This window comes from Echinops telfairi, unplaced genomic scaffold, assembly GCF_000313985.2.
Source record: "Echinops telfairi isolate 266 unplaced genomic scaffold, ASM31398v2 ScPeMD7_16;HRSCAF=60, whole genome shotgun sequence".
NCBI lineage: Eukaryota > Metazoa > Chordata > Mammalia > Afrosoricida > Tenrecidae > Echinops > Echinops telfairi.
Window position 1 is genome coordinate 5,567,374 of NW_022103913.1, and position 16,662 is coordinate 5,584,035.

Below are 16,662 nucleotides of genomic sequence, written 5' to 3' on the forward strand. Positions count from 1 at the left end.
GCTTTATTTAACTACTTTACATTAAGAGCAAGCTTCAGAGTCTCTTCTGACATCCATTTTGGTCTTCCTTTGTGTGTGTGTGTGTGTGTGTGTGTGTGTGTAACAGAGAACTTTATATCAAAGAGTAATTGTATATTAAGAAAACATCCCAGCCCAGTCCAGATTGTGTCCATAAGTATGCAATTAGCTCATATGTCCAATACTATACAGACTCACAGACCACATGCAATGACATTGAATACAGGAAAATCACAGGCCACTGGGTGGAAAGTCTTGTGGATCCAGTGGCAGTGGAAGCATGTTAGCACTGGTGTGAGTCTCCACATGGCTCCTCCAGCTCCAGGGCTCTGGCTCCACCAGCACAGCTCCATGTTCTTGCCAGCAGGAAGACGAAGCAGAGTCTCCATTTTGATCTTTCTTTCCTGTCTTTTTAATGGCCCTTTGCTTTCTTCATGTGTGAGGTTTTTAATGTCATCCCACAACTGGTCTGGTTTTGGTTATTAGGTTCAACGTATCAAATATACCCTTGAGGTGGTCTTAAATTCAAGTGGAATAGATACAAGTCATCCTTTGGCTCTCATAGTCTTATTTTATTTTTCTTCATTTTCAACCTGAACTTGCATAAAATAGGAAACCATTAAACTCAAAACTTGTACTCTAGTCAATAAAGAACACAATTATGTATTTAAAAAACTTAGTGTTATTCAGTTCATGCTGACTCATAGGAACTGTGTGGACAAAGTAGAATTGCCTTTGTGGATTTCTGAGGCTAAACCTTCTCAGGTGCAAAAGCCTCATCTTTCTCCTGAGGGATGGCTCCTGGGTTTGAACTACTGACCTTGTGGTTAACAGCCCAAATCATAGCCCATTATGCCAACAGTGTTCCCTAATGCACTTAGAGTAGAAAATAATTTGTGATCTGGATATCACACAAAGAATTTTATTTTCATTTTCAAAACTTGCTGGGAAATGGAAAACTGACATCAACAGTCAGAATCTCCCTGATGCTTATCTCATGTGATCAGATAAGCATGGTCATCCTTCCAAATCAACTCACCTAGAGAATCTGGTATTTTTTATTTTTTATTTTTATTAAGGAAAATATCAAACAGCTGCAAAAATATAACAAACAGTATAACTTTCATGTACCCATTACTCAGCTTCAACTCTTTTCAACTCGTTGTCAATATTTTTTATCTCCTCCATGACTGGTGCAATATCCCCAAAGGTCATGTCATTTCATACCAAAATATTTCCATCTGTCTTGCTACAATATAAAGATACCTTTTGCAGGTGTATCTAGATAAGATAGGTGGGATAAACAATCTGGAGGAGAAAACAACAGGACCAACGATTCCGGGGACACATGGTGGAGGGGAAGGGAGTTGGGGAAAGGAAGTAGTGTTAACAAACCCAAGGACAAGGGAACAACAAGTGATCCAAAATTGGTGGCAAGGAGGTTGTAGGAGGTCTGGTAGGGCTTGATCGAGGGCAATGTAACCGAGAGGAATTACTGAAACCCAAATGAAGGCTGAACATGATAGTGGGACAAGAGGGAAGTAAAAGGAAATTGAGGAAAAAACTAGGAGGCAAGGGTATTTTAGAGGTCTAAAAACAAGCATTCACATATGTAAATAAATTTATATACGACGACGACGGGGAAATAGTTCTATGTGCATATATGTATAGGTTTAGTATTAAGGTAGCAGATGGACATTGGGCCTCCACTCTTGTACTCTCTTAATGCATTAACAATTTGTTCTATTAAACTGGCATTCCATGATGCTCACTTTCCTGACACGATCATTGAAGACAAAGTGGGTGCATAAGCAAATATGGTGAAGAAAGCTGATGGTGCCCGGCTATCAAAAGATAAAGGGTCTGGGGTCTTAAAGGCTTGAAGGTAAACAAGTGGGCAGCAACAAAGTCCACATGGAAGAAGCACAGCAGCCTATGTGATCATGACTAGTCAATAGGATCAGGTACCAAGCATCAAAGGACCAAAAGTCATATCATTGTGATGAAGGGGAATGTGGAGTGGAGACCCAAAGCCCATCTGTAGGCAATTGGACATCCCCTTACAGAAGGGTCATAGGGAGGAGACGAGCCAATCAGGGTACAGTATAGTAACAATGAAACATACAATTTTCCTCTAGTTCTTTAATGCTTCCTCCCCCTGACTATCATGATCCCAATTCTACCTTACAAATCCAGGTAGACCAGAGCATGTACACTGGTACAGATAAGAGCTGGAAACACAGGGAATCCAGGACAGATAAACCCTTCAAGACCAATAATGAGAGTAGCAATACCAGGAGGGTAAGGGTAAAGTGGTGTAGAAAAGGGGAACAACAACAACAAAAAAGACAGAATAATAATAATTTATAAATTATTAAGGGTTCTTGAGGGAGGGGGTGGGGAGGGAGGGGAAAATGAGGAGCTGATACCAAGGGCTCAAGTAGAAAGCAAATGTTTTGAGAATGATGATGGTAGCAAATGTACAAATGTGCTTGACACAATGGATGTTTACCTGGATTGTGATAAGAGTTGTACGAGCCCCCAATAAAATGATTTTAAAAAGAAAAACAAACAAAACAAACCACAAAACAACAACCAAAGATTCCTTTTCATTCCTACTTTAAGTTTCTAATGATGGGCAGCTAGTCCTGACAAATCTTGGAAGGCCTTTTTGGAAAGAATTTGGGACTGCCTGTTCATTGACAAAAAAGCCATTTCTCTGACTTGAGATTTTCTTTAAAGAGAAGGCTCCCCGTGCAAGAACCAAAAGCAAACAAGGAAAAAGCGTGCTGATTTTTCCATAGTTAGTGGGCAATGATATCCTTCTGGGCTGTATGTGAAAATCCCAGAGGAGGCTGTGTAACATGATATTACCTAGGCAAGGAATGTGCTTGTTCAGGTGAAAACTTGAAATTATAGAACTTGTCCTTTGTGAGCATAGGAGCTTACGAGAGTGGCTTTACTTGCTTCAGAGGAGGCCACTGGAGACAGGAAACCCCGCCCAGATGCTGCCCTCCTGTGAGTCTGCCTAAGACAGGAGTTTCAGGAGAGAATGGAATTCTTTGTCCTTCTGACCCATCAAAATCTCAGCCTACTCTCACTTCTCTCCCAGCCCTTGAATCATCTCCCTTCTCAGATGCAGTAACTTTACTAGTTACTGCCAAAGGCAATGCTGTTTGGAATTCAAGGCATTTCTGGGGAGCCAGAAGTACCTTTAAATACAGAAGTTTGGAGATCCTGGTAGTGCCCCCCCCCACCCCACCCCACGCCCCGCTTTCTTCTTTTATTTAGGTACTTGTTACAGTAAAGTGCACAAAATATTCAGCAATCTGTTGCACTGATGTGCTACAATGTATTTTTACCTTCTTCCATTGATGGGCATTTGGATTGTTTCCAAAAATGCGGCGCTGATCCTGTGTCAATTATGTGTCCTGCAAAGGTCTTCTTTCAGGCGGTCTTGCCTTTTCACCCCCTTAAGGTGCTCCTTGATGAACAGTGGTTATTAATTTTAATGAAGTTAATTTCCCTTGTCCTTTATTCTTACTGCATTTTGTGTTGTTTCAGAGATCCTTCCTAACTCCAAGGACATGAAAAATTTCTCCTCTGTTATTCTTTAAAGACTGGTTGACCCTTTCTATTTTTAAAGACTGTGATCTCTTTGTAATTATTCTTTTAACTTATGTAGGGGTAAAGATCATTCTTCTTATTTTCTGTATGCATATCCAATCCACCAGCACCAGTAGAGGGATAACTGGGTCATAAGGTAGCTCCATTTCCAATTGCTTTAAATATCACCAAATCGCTTTCCACAGAAGCTGTACGTATCTACACGGCCACCAGCAGTGGAGGAGAGTTCCTATCTCACCAGAACCCCTCCAACATTTGCTGCTTTCTGATTTCTGATTTGGGTGTTAGGTGGTATCTCAACGTTGTTTTAATTTGTATTTTTCTGATGGATAATGATTGGGAGCATTTTCTCATATATTTATTGAACATTCAGGTCTCCTCCCTGCTGAAACTTCTGTTCAGGTCTTTTGCCCACTTCCTCAGGGGGTTAACTGTTTTCTTCTTTTTGCAAACTAGGAGAGTATCGTAGATTTTAGTAATAAGCCCTTTCTCTGTTGTGTCATTGCTAAAAATCCTCTCCCAGTCTGTGGGTTCTCTTGCTACTCTCTTGGTGAAGTCTTTCTGTGCACACAGGTGTTTTATCCTTAGTATATCCCACTTGTCAATTTCAGGTTCACCTGTGTGTGTACTCTTCCCTATTGCAGTTAGCCTATGTATTCCCTGAGTCAAGGTTCTTAGGTTTGTCCCAATTCCTTTGTTGATAATCCTGATAATTTGGGGTTTTACTTCTAGTCAGTGATCCACCTTGAGTTTGTTCTTGTGCATGGGGTGAGGTAATGGTCTTGTTTCATTTTTCTACAGGTGGATAGCCATTGTTTCCAGCACCACTTGTTAAAGAGGGCATCTGCCTCCCACTTGATGCTTTTTGGGCCCTTGTTAAAGTCTATATGCTGATGGTTTTATATCTGGGTTTTCTGCCCTTTTCCATTGGTCTGAGTATCTGACATTATTCCAGTGCCACGCTGTTTTGACCACTGTGGCTGTGTAGTAGGTGTTAAAGTCAGGGAAAGTGAGTCCTCCAACTTTGTCCTTCTTCTTAAGGAGTTCTCTGCGAATTCTGGGCTTCTTCCCTCTCCGTATGAAATTGGTGGTCAGTTTTTCTAATTCTTTGAAGAAGGCTGTTGGTATATGAATCGGGATAGCATTAAACTTACATACTGCCCTGGGTAAGATTGACATATTTACTATATTGAGTCCTCCGATCCATAAACATGGGATGTTCTTCCATGTGTGGAGGTTGCATTTGGTTTCCTGTAGTAGGGTCCTTTAGTTTTCCTTTTAGAAGTCTTTTAGGTTTTGTTGTTGTTGTTGTTAACTATATCCCTAGATATTTCAGGTTGTTCATGGCTATTGTGAAGGGTGCTGCCTTCTTGATCTCCTCTTCCAGGGTCTTGTCCACTATATATAGAAAACCAATAGACTTCTGTTTGCTGATCTTGTATCCTGCCACTCTTCCATATTCCTCTATCACTGCCAGTACTCCTGATGTGGAGTGTTTGGGATTTTCAATGTATAGAATCATGTCATCTGCAAATAGCAATAGCTCAGCACCATTTTTTGAAAAGACTATCTTTCCCTCACTGAATTGTACAAACAAATGGATAAATGTAGATCTATTTCTGGACTCCATACCTTACTAGTCTATTTGTTTATATCAAACTGTCTTATGCTTCAATAGCTTTAAAAGAAGTCTTAAACTATGACCATTGAGTCACTTCTGTTTATAGCAATCCTACACAGGGTTTCTGAGACTTTAAACTTTACAGGAGCACAGCTTTATCTTTCTCCCACAGCATGTCTGGTGGATTTGAACTGCTGACATTGTGGTTAGCAGGCCAACCCTTATGGGATAGTACCGCCAGGATTGCTTAGAGTATATGTTAACACCTGACAGTGTAAGTCCACCTTTGTTTCTCTTTTTCATTGTCATAGTTAATTTATGTCCTTTGCATTTTAAATGCAGAACAATTTTAATTTAACTGGTCTGTTAATCTCCACAACAAAACTCAGGAAGCTTTTTATCATTATTGCATTGGCCCTACCCATCGTTTGGTTTAGAATCAGCAGTTAACAACAGTGAATCTCTTACTATTGTTAGTAACCAACATGGAATATCTCTGCAGTTATTTAGATCTTTCATTTCACGTGGCAATGGTGCTTAGTTTTCAGTGTAGAGGTCTTGCATCCCTCCACTAGGAGTTTTCTGTTTTGTTACTATAAATGGTATGCTTTAAATTTTATTTTATGACTATTTGGCCACCACTTGTCTGTCAATATTGTGGTAGCTTAAATATTGCTGTGATGCTGGGAGCTATGCCACTAAATTTCAAATACCAGCAGGGCCACGTAGAATAGACAAGAAAGAAGGAAGAGGTAGTCCACTTCTGAGCCAAATGTTAGGAACAGTAGTAAAACATTGTTTGATATAGAGCCAGAAGATGAGCCCCGCAGATTGAGAGCTGCCTCCTCCAGCAGAATCTACCTCAATGACATGGATGAAGTTTTGAGACCTTCATCTGTGGATGGGGCATGACTCAGAATGAGAAGAAACAGCTGCGAACATCCATTCATAACTGGAATGTGGAATGTAGGAAATATGAAACCTGGGAAAATGTAAGTCATCAAAAATGTAAGTTAGATGGAACACTAACCTCTCTTCGCACTGGCACCCCCTGCCATCCAATCCTCCTGTGGTAGGTGGAATACTGCTCCCTCCAGCTCTGAGTCCCATGTTGTTGCTAGGTGCCATTTACATTGATGTTAACCCATAGCAACCTGATGGACAACAGAATGAAACACTGCCCAGACTTGCACCATCTTCACAATTGTTCCTATACTTGAGCCCATTGTTGCAGCCACTACATCAAACCATCTCCTTCAGGGCCTTCCTCCTTCCCACTGCCCCTCTACTTTACCAAACATGATGTCCTCCTCTGGGGACTGGTCTCTCCTGATAACATGACCAAAAGTACCTGAGATGAAGCCTTGCCATTCTTGCTTCTAAGGATTTCTTCCAAGACAGATTTTTTTTTTTTTTTTGGTGGCTGAGTGGGAGGCAGTCCATGGTACTTCAATGTTCTCTGCCAGCACCATCATTCAAACTCATCGATTCTTCTCCAGTCTTCCTTATTCCATGCCCAGCTTTCACATGCAGTCAAGGCCATTGAAAACACACACCGTGGCTTGAGTCAGGCACGCTTTAGTCCTCAAAGCAACATCCTTGCTTTTCAATACCCCAAAGAGGTCTTGTGCAGCAGATTTACCTAATGAAACACGTATTTTGATATCTTGATCTTTGTGTCAATGAGCATTGATTGTGGACCAAAGCAAGACAAAATCCTTGACAATATGATTCTTCAAACTTTTCTCCATTTATAATGGTAGCTGTGAGAACTTGGGGCTTTACATACTGAGGGCTGCAATCCTTGATCTTCATCAGCAAGTGCTTCAAATCCTCTCCACCTTCAGCAAGCAATGCTGTGTCATCTGCATATCTCATGTTGTTAATAAGCCTTCCTCTAATCCTGATGTCACATTCTTCTTCATATAATCCAGCTTCTCTGATGATTTGTTTATAATACAGATTGAACATGTACCGGTGCAAAGTCTTGTGGATCCAATAGCGGTGAATGCATCTCCAGGATGATGGCAGGTCTCACCAGCAGGAAGGTGAAGGCAGGGAGAGAAGTCAGGGGTGAGGGTGGGGCAGGCTCCCAGGACCCTCCTTATGAGCAAGCCACGCTCACAAGGAGTCACCACCAAGCTGTGACCTGACTGACAGACTAAATGCCACCCCTACACTTTTATGTATCAAGTTGACATGAAATTATGTAACAACTACAAGCACCTAACAAGAACTCATTTGAATTTCATTTGCTGCTAATAAGTGGAAACACAATTTTATACTAATTTTTATACTAAATGACCTTTCTAAGTTATCTTATTAATTCTCAAGAGCTTTTCTATAGATTCTTTTCTATACATACAAATATATCTGTAAATAAAAATGCTTTGTTTCCTTCCAATTTTGATAGTTCAAATTTTTTTTCCTGTCTTATTGCACTGCCTGTGCCTTTTTGTACAATATTACATAAAAGTGGTGATAGTGGACAATTAAAAAAAATTGAATGACTCATTATAAAATATATTATCAATTGATATTTTGTAGATATCCTTCATTGAACTAAGAAAGCGCTCATCTTCTGTGTCCTGATAGTTTTTTAAAAAAACAAACTATAAATAGGTATAGACTTCTTTTTAAAAGTCTATAAAATTTCAATAAAAGACTTTATTGAAATAATCATATTTTTAAAAAAAAACAAACTATAAATAGGTAAGACTTCTTTTTAAAAGTCTATAAAATTTCAATAAAAGAGTTTATTGAAATAATCATATTTTTCTCTTCTTTATTTGGTTACTGTAGGGAATTGCATCATTTTTTATTGTTAAATAGCCTTGAACTTATGAAGTAAACTTTTGTTCATGATGAGCCTTTTAGTATTCTAAATTGTTAATATTCTGCTTAAGGTTTTCACATCTCTATTTTTGAACCATATTGGACTGTAATTTCCTTTTCTAATGATGTCTTTGTGAGGAACGTGGTGGCATAGTGGTTATATGCTGGGCTGCTGACTGCAGGGTCAGCAGTTTGAAACCACTCGCAACTCTTTGGGGAAAAGACGAGGCTTTCTAATCCAGTAAAGAGTTCTGGTGTCGGAAAATCACAGGGGCAATTCTACCCAGCCCTCCAGGTTGCTACGAGTCAGCATCAACTTGATAGTAGTGAGAGTTTTTAAATGATGACCTTGCTAGGCTTTGGTCTCCTCAAGTGTGTGAGGAGAGTCTTCTCTCTTTCTGTTTTCCAAAAGATTTTGTTTACTTTTTCGGTTAAAAGTTTGGAAGATTTTGTTAGTGGAGGGAGTCATATTGGCTAGGAGTTTTCTTTGTACAAAGTTCCTTCTTAAACCGCTTATTCAATTACTTTAATGGACTTAGGAAATTAGATTTTATATTTCTTCTCGACCTGTTGATAAGTTGATAAGTTGATTTTTCAAATAATTTCCATTTCACTTTAATTTTCAAATTTGTCCGAGAATAACTTTGAATCTCTTTAAAATACCTGTATGACCTAGGAGAAACACAGCTACAAACCACTGCCACGCAGTCTGTCGGTTCCAACTCCCCGCCCCTCCAAAGCCCCCGATGGGTGTCCTAGCAGACAGCCTCATCTTACTCTTGGGGAGGGACTGGGGGCTTGACCTGCCTAACTTTGGATTAGTCATCCAATACTTACCTGACAGTAAGATCAATAGTGATGTCCAGTTCTTAAATTTATTATGCTAGTAATTGTATTTTTTCTTTTAATTTTTGGCCAAACTTACTAGGAGTTTATTATTTGTAAAACTTTTGAGTATACCGATATTTGGCTTTGCTGATTTTCTTCTTTTTTAATGTTTTGTTTTGCATTTATTTATTTATTATTGGTAAAATATTAAATCCTTTTATTGGGGGCTCTTAGAGATAACAATCAATAAATCAATTATATCAAGTGAACTTCTACATATGTTGCTGATTTTTTCTATTGACTGTCTTCGGATTGATTTTTCTAGTATGTGTATGACAAACTAGAAATTTCCCCCTAAATAATGCTTTTTTTAAAATCATTTTATTAGGGGCTCATAATAATGCTTTATAGCTATTAAATTTCGGTATGAAGTGTTTTTGTTTTCAACATTAAACATTTTTTATTTAATTTCCTCTTTGACCCATGGACTACTTAAAAGAGTTTTAACTTGATTTCCAAATATCTTCAAATCTTGCATCAGTCTTTTTGAGTATGGAAATGTCTCACATTTTTAGAGTATATTCATATCTCACATTTGTCTATTTCTGCTTTTATCTCTATAAACACTTGATCTGTATATATATATATATTTAAGTTATGCTACTTAGTGCATGTACATTTAGGATTACTATATCTTCCCGTGGATATGATTCTTTCATCATTATAGTTAAGTTACATTTTTTCTCTGTTAAAATTCTTGGTCTTATGTCTACTTTCTCTTGGTTAGTATTTTCATTTTATAATATTTTTATTCTTTTACTTCAATGCTATCCCTAATATTTTAATGTGAGTCTTATAAATAGCATATAGCTGTCTTTTTTAAAAATCCAGTCTTTTAACTTTTGTGTTTTATTTGAAATTTAAATCTGTATTCGTTATATTTTCTATTCGTCGTATCTGTTTTGTATTTTCTTATTTCTTAATCCTTACTTTCAGGACATTTTTTTCATGGCTTTTGCTCTTATCACATTAATTAAAATATAGGGTTTTTTGGTTCTCGTTGTTGAGAATATATGCAGTGGAAACATACAGCACTTGAAGTTTCTACAGGTACATTTCTGGGACATTAATTATGTTCTTCAAGTTGGACTGCCACTCTCACCCTCCTTTTTTTAAGTCATTTTATTGGAGGCTCTTACAGCTCTTGTACCATTCCATACATCAATTGTGTCAAGCACATTTGCACATATGTTGCCATCATCACTTTCAAAACATACTCTGCTTGAGCCCTTGGTATAAGATCCTCGTTTCCCCCCTACCTCCCCAATGTTCCCACCCTCGTGAATTCTTGATCAATTATATATGGTTATCGTTATTTCATATCTTACACTCTCCATCGTCTCTTTTCACCCATATTTCTGTTATTCATCCCCTTGAGGGGGGAGGCTATAAAGTCAATCTTGTGATGGGTTCCCCCTTTCTCACCCTTTTCCCTCCCTGACCATGCCCCTACCCTCTTGACAGCGCTACTTCCACTACTATTCCTGAGGGGTTATCTGTCCTGAATTCCATGTATCGAGAGTGCTTATCTGTACAAATGTGTGTCTCCAGTCTAGCCAGATTTGTAAGGTAGAACTGGGTCATGGTAGTGGCAGAGGAGGAAGTAGTCAGGAACTACAGGAATGATGTGTGATTCATTGGTGCCCTACTACCCCTTGATTGAATCACCCCTTCCTTATAACCCTTCTGTGGGGGGATATCCAGTTGCCTACAGATGGGCTTTGAGTCTCCTCTTCAACCCCCCTTGGTCACTTCAATATAGTTGTTTGTTTTGGATCTTTTGATCCCTGATACCTGATCCCATCGACACCTCATGATCACACAGGCTCTCATCCTCCTTTTATGAATTGTTTCTCCCCCAACATACAAGGGCTTCAAAACATTCCTGGAATCTTTCATTATCTTTTTCCCTCCATTATCTTTTAATTTTTTTCCATAAAATTTTTGAAGTTTTCTTATGCACACACTTCCCTCTAAGATTCCTGTTTGAATTTTGGAGTTACTGTTGTCAGTTTAATCCAATATAGATAGATGTTATATATAGAGAATGTTGTTCAAGGCAGACACTTTTTATTAGTTAAGCTATTGTTTAGAAGACTTCTGGGGGAAATTTTCACCTAAGGTCTAGATCTTATCTTATGGCAATAATTTTGGGTTTATTCCATTTCTAGCACTCCAGAAAGTCTGAATCCCATGAGTATTTGACTCATTAACTTTTAGACTTTACATTCTGTTCTTTTATATTTTTAATGGTTATCCAAAGAATTGAAATATACACATTTCATTTAGTAAAATATATCTTGTTACTATCTTTACCATGACCCAACTAATGCTAGAAATTATAACGTTTAGATTTCATTTTATGCTACTTTTATGTTTCTGCAAGTTTTTGAAGTACTAGAAACTAAACCATTCTTATAGTCAGATCTCACTATGCCACATTTTTCTATTCAAATCAGTACATTCAAGACCAAATCATTTTCCATTTAGTTTTTATTTCTTATTATACAGTAATCCTAATCCATCAGAATAGTTGTCTCCAGAAAATTCTCCACACACAATAGGCTCCACTGAGTCAGTGGGTGGGTGAAAGCCAGTTTGCCAGGAGTTTATATTGCATCAGGGTAACTGACTGGTCCTTGCTTCCCATTCCTAGAGTGTGACGGGCTCAGCATCACTGGAGGGAAGGAAGTAGATGTGGGAAGGACTCTGACTTTAGGCTGGACCACATGGTGCTACCTACCACTTAGTCAGGGCGAGGGGCAGGTATTCCTGATCTAGGATGTGCACTGTCACCAACGGCAGCCACGTCTCCATCGATGCCTTAATTAAACACTTCCTCTGGTGTTTCTCAACCCTGGCTGCACATTAGAATCGCCGGGGGAGCTTTAAAACTAGACCATGACCCAGGCCCTTCTTGGAGCGCTTCTGATGGAATCTGTCTGGGGAAAGGTTACCGTCTGGGACTTTTAATAATGTTTCTCAAGGGATGCTAATGTGCCGCCAGGGCTGGGAAGTCCTGGTGTCTCAATCACAGCATCCAGCTCTCAAAAGAGGGCCTTAGCATTCCCATCCATCCTGGCCCGCCAGGACTCACTGGGTCACCAGGGCCACACACGTTCTCTGTGTCTGTGTGAAGATCCTGGTGCCATGAACTCCTTGAACAGCAGTGACCGAGGCCCCGAGATACTGTGACGTCAAGTCCAGAGCCAGCATACGCCCCCTTCTTGAACTCTCCCTGGGGTCATGCGTGTTATCGATGACCACTGATATGAGTTATATTAATAGTCTACTGGACCCAAGGCCAGGAAATCAGCACCCACAGGGGAGGTGCTCAGGAGAGGCTCTGACCATGTGTTTTGGGGGGGGGGGCTTCTCAAGGGCGCTAGCCTCACCATGAAGAAATGTGAGTCATTCTTTCCTACTTTTTCAAAAGAACTTGATTTTTTTTGTGCTAAATTGCTTAAATTCTTCCTTGTTGGGGTCACATATGCACACACACACACACACACACATACACACTAAGGTGGGATATAGCCAAACACACTTGGAATAGGACTAGTGGAAGCAGTGATCTTGATCTCGGGCCTGAAGACTACTGCAGTGTGGCTCCCTGTCCATTTGCCAACTAACAGATGTACCTTCTCTTTAGCTAAAGGTTGCAGCCTGGTGACTGGGGACAGCTGTCCTGGCTCAGTTCACCAGCCATGAACTGTGTCACTGGCTACCTGCGACCACTTTTACTGTAACATAGTGACATGAAGAAATTGGTGCTCGTTAGTGACAGCTGGCTCGAGAAGCAACCAGCTGCCCAGCGTGGGTGACAGAGACAGAATGAAAGGGAAAGAAAGAATGGATTGAGTTCAGAATGTGGAACTGTTAGATGGGTTAATAAGTGAACTGGGGGGGTCAACAGGCCCCCAGATCTGTGGTGTCTCGGGCCTACCATATGCTGTGTTCGCAGACAAAAAGCAATTAGCAGGCTGTTTCAGCAAGTGCCCTCTGCCAGAAATGGGGCCTGGAGAGGCCAAACCTCAGACTGGGCCGATGATGGACAGGGCTGGGAGTCACCAGGTGCCCATATGTGTGCCTGGGAGAGTGAGTGTGTGTGAGCAGAGGCTGGGTGTGCGTGCTGATGTAGGGGCCCAGGTACACGGACACACTTGAACACAAAGGCCCCACCCCGCCCCCGCCCCCGCCACTGCTCCCGCACGGAAGAAGTGGAATGTCTTCTCTCTCTTATTTGTTTAGGGTTCAGCTCCGGTCAAGGTCTTCTCAGTCATTTTCAAAAACAGGGTCTTTTTGCGCCCCACCCACGTAGGACTTTTCTTGAAGTTTCCCGGGGTGTCCCAGCTGCACAAAGGCCTTCTTGCCTGCGCTTTATGCCCGCAGGCTTGGCTAACTCTGTACCTGGTCCAAGTGGGCTGTGTGGGAGGAGCAGCCATGGGCCCTGGCCTCCTGAGGCCAGCAGCTGCTGGATAGATGAGCCCCCCAGAGCAGGGAAGCACTCCTGGGCATAAAACCAGAATCTTCAGCCTGGGGGCTGAGGAGCTGGCTGCTTGGAGCAGGCCGAGGCTGGCAGAGTGCTTAAGAGAAGGCTTCCTGGGGAGGGCCACAGGAGGATGGCGCAGGCATTATCCCAGTGAGGGAAATCGCTGGTGAGGAGCGGAGCCTAGGTGAGAATGATACTTTCAACCTGGAGAACAGAAGCTGAGTTTGGACACCATGAGTCAAAAGAGGAAAGGTCTCTATCCAGCCAGAGCCACTGGTACAGCCCCTGAAGTGTGCAGCGGGGAAAAGACTCACCCAAGGTTACAAGGATATACTGATGAAGCTGCCTCCTGCAACCAGTGATTGAAAGCTGCAGTTGAGCCCAGCGCCCAAGGGCAGGGCAGAGGAAATACACTGCCCTGGGGGAGTACACTGGGGCCAGGGAGCGCCACAGGGGCAGTGCTTACTCCTTGGGCTACTAACCACAAGTCTGGGAGTTCGAAACCACCAGCTGTTCCTTGGGAGAAACATGAGACTTCCTATCCTGTAAACTCACAGAAACCCACAGGGGAAGTTCTACCCATCCTAAAGTTTGCCATGAGTCAGAACGGACTTGGCAGTGAGTTTGGGTTTAGATTTGGGGGTGGGAAGAGGGGATACTCTTCTAGTCTAGTCTCACTGAGGCTTGTCACCCTTCCTTAAAATTGCAGACCTGGAGCGAGCCTCCTCTGCCAGGAAGCCTGCCCTTCCGCCCTATCTCCTTCCCACGGTATACTTCCTGGTAGGGGTCGCTGCTGGGGGCAGGCTCCATGGGCCTGAATGCTGGGTTCTGGGAGGCCTGCACAGTGCATGCTGATGGTCAGTATCCTGAATGAACTGTGCCAGGCCTGGACCAGCCCACTGCCTGCACTCTGACTCCTACTTCCACTCCCAAGGCCCACCTGTGGCTCCTTGAGTTGGTTGTTCCTTCGTGAGCACACCCTTACCCTTACCACCGCTGCAGCCACTGTTGCCTCCAGATTCACCGAAACGGGGGTTGTCCAGGTCTGTGCCTCGGTCCCTGCGTCCCCTTACGGAGTGCCCACTTGACCCATTTTTATACCACCACAGCAAGCTTTGCATTCTGTGCTCCGGGGTTCGGCTGCCAGCAGACAGAGAAGAGAAGAAGTGACTGAAGGTCAGGTCACATTTGTCCTGGGTCAGAAGCTCCCCGAGCCTCGCCCCCAAGAGCATTGAATAAACGGCTGAAGGATTGAACAACAAACTTTATTAGAAACGCTCTTCATTCATCAAATTCACATTAAAGTCAGGGAGGCAGTACCGTCTGGGGCTCTGGCATCCACTCTTGGGACGGTTGCCAGTTAGGGATAGTTTGGGGCAGCGCGATGTCAAACCGAGCCGGGAATGAGCCTCCCACGCCTGCCTTCCAGTTACCAGGCCGCCACCGCTGTCGCCACCGTGAGCTGATAAATAAACTTTACACCACACACACATTTGAAATGGGAACAAAACTTGTACACGTTTCTGAACCTGAAAAAATAATCTGCTCAAATAAAGCTGTGACTGCCAGGCTGTACCCTGAATGGAAGGTTACTGGCGACCCTCGATCCCCAGCCCAAGGACATCACTCAACTTTGGTGCGACTGGACCCCACGTCTGCTCATTAGCACCTTTGGACTAAGTACCACCCTCCACCTCACTTCTCTTCTAAAATGGAAACTCCCCTGCAGATGAAAATAACAAAGGATCTGGTCTATTTCTGGGGTGCATTAGCCAGACTTCTCTTCCCTGAACAGAGGGCGGGGCCGGAGCGCTGCGGGTCAGGGGGTAGTGGCAGGGGAAGGAGGCGTGTGGAAGTGGACAAGTACACAACATTCATAAGCCGGGTGGTGTCTAAACAGCCGTGTCCACTTGCCAATGTTGCCGCAGGGCATCCCTGGGTAAGTCTTTCAGAGTCCTCAGATGGCATGCTGATCCCGAAGCCCAGCCACGGGCTGCGCCTGGAGGGGCGCTGGCACCAGCTGCTCACAGGGCAATGCCCTCCTGCCCTGTCTGCCACGGGCGCCCCCTAGCGAGTCTCCTTCGTTCGGTTGACCAAGGTGATCTCCACGGCGGCGAGCAGGAAGCAGGATCTCCACGGGGCTGGTGCGGGCTGCCAGCGCCAGACTCTCCAGGCTCCCGGGAAGGTGTTTTGGGAGCGCTGCTCAGACTGCAGCAGACACTGCGCTGGCAGCAGACATTGCCTTGCCAAGTGGGTGACACATCCGGGCCTCCCGGGGGACAGACAGACCGGCCTGGGGCACCGGGCTGCTGGGGAAGGCCCTGCCTGAATGCACCGTGCCAAGGTGGGCTGACAGGCCGGCCGCCTCACTGGTACTGCAGGTAGTTTTTGAGAGACTGAGGCAGGGGCAGGGAGCCGACGTCGTGCAGGCGCTGGCGGCCCAGGGCGGAGCGGATGGCTCTTCGGCACAGGTCCATGAGCGGGAGGGGCTCCGCTGCAACGAGAGGGAAGGGTCAGTGCCTCGCCCGCGTCCGCAGGGTCCCCCATCTCCCCCCAGCCCCGCACCCTGCTCCCCTGAGTCCCAGCTTCAGGGCCCAGGGTAACGCTCCTCCTGGCCCTGCTTACAGTAGTTGATGGCTCAGCTGTAGCCAGCAGCCATCAAGGCGCTCTGCGCTGCTTCGTGCAGAAGGAAATGCTATCTCGCCCGCACCGTCGTGGATCAGACAGTTGGGATCCACAGGGCTGTCATTGGCTGACTTTTGGAGGTCAATCACCCTATCTTTCTGCCATCTTGGTCTGCAAGCCCGTGGTGCATTGGCTGGGAACCTCCCTCGTAAAGCCAGAATTGTACCACTGATACCGGTGCCCCAGCGCCAGCACTGGAGAGTGTTTGAACCCTTTATGAACCAGAGGGCTGTGGAATCACGTTAGGGAATGGTGACCAGCCATTAAAAAGGGAAGCTGAAGTGCAGGCTCCATGGTAAGCAGAATGTAAGAAAGCTTAGTTTGGGACGCATTTAAATAGATGTAGGTGCTTATTGGGTCTCACTGTGAGTCCTGATCAACAATGTTTAAAAGCCATGGGCCTAGGGCAGGTCTGCAGAGGCTTAGAAATAAGTTAGGTTCTGAGAGGCTGTTTGAAGTGCCTTTGAGTTCTCAAATATCCCCCTGGGGCGGGGGG

The 16,662-nt window shown here is 43.5% G+C and overlaps 1 protein-coding gene across 1 annotated transcript in view; it reads right to left on the reverse strand.

Moving 5' to 3' along the window:
• Positions 1 to 14,727: 14,727 nt before the first annotated feature.
• The window catches only part of SPSB4 (splA/ryanodine receptor domain and SOCS box containing 4), a 124,936-nt gene continuing 123,001 nt past the window's right edge, over positions 14,728 to 16,662 (reverse strand). Inside the window, exon 3 of the mRNA XM_004712078.2 lies at positions 14,728 to 15,975. Within this exon, the coding sequence (XP_004712135.1) occupies positions 15,848 to 15,975 (128 nt within the window). The 3' untranslated portion in view covers positions 14,728 to 15,847. The remainder of the gene's footprint in view (positions 15,976 to 16,662) is intronic.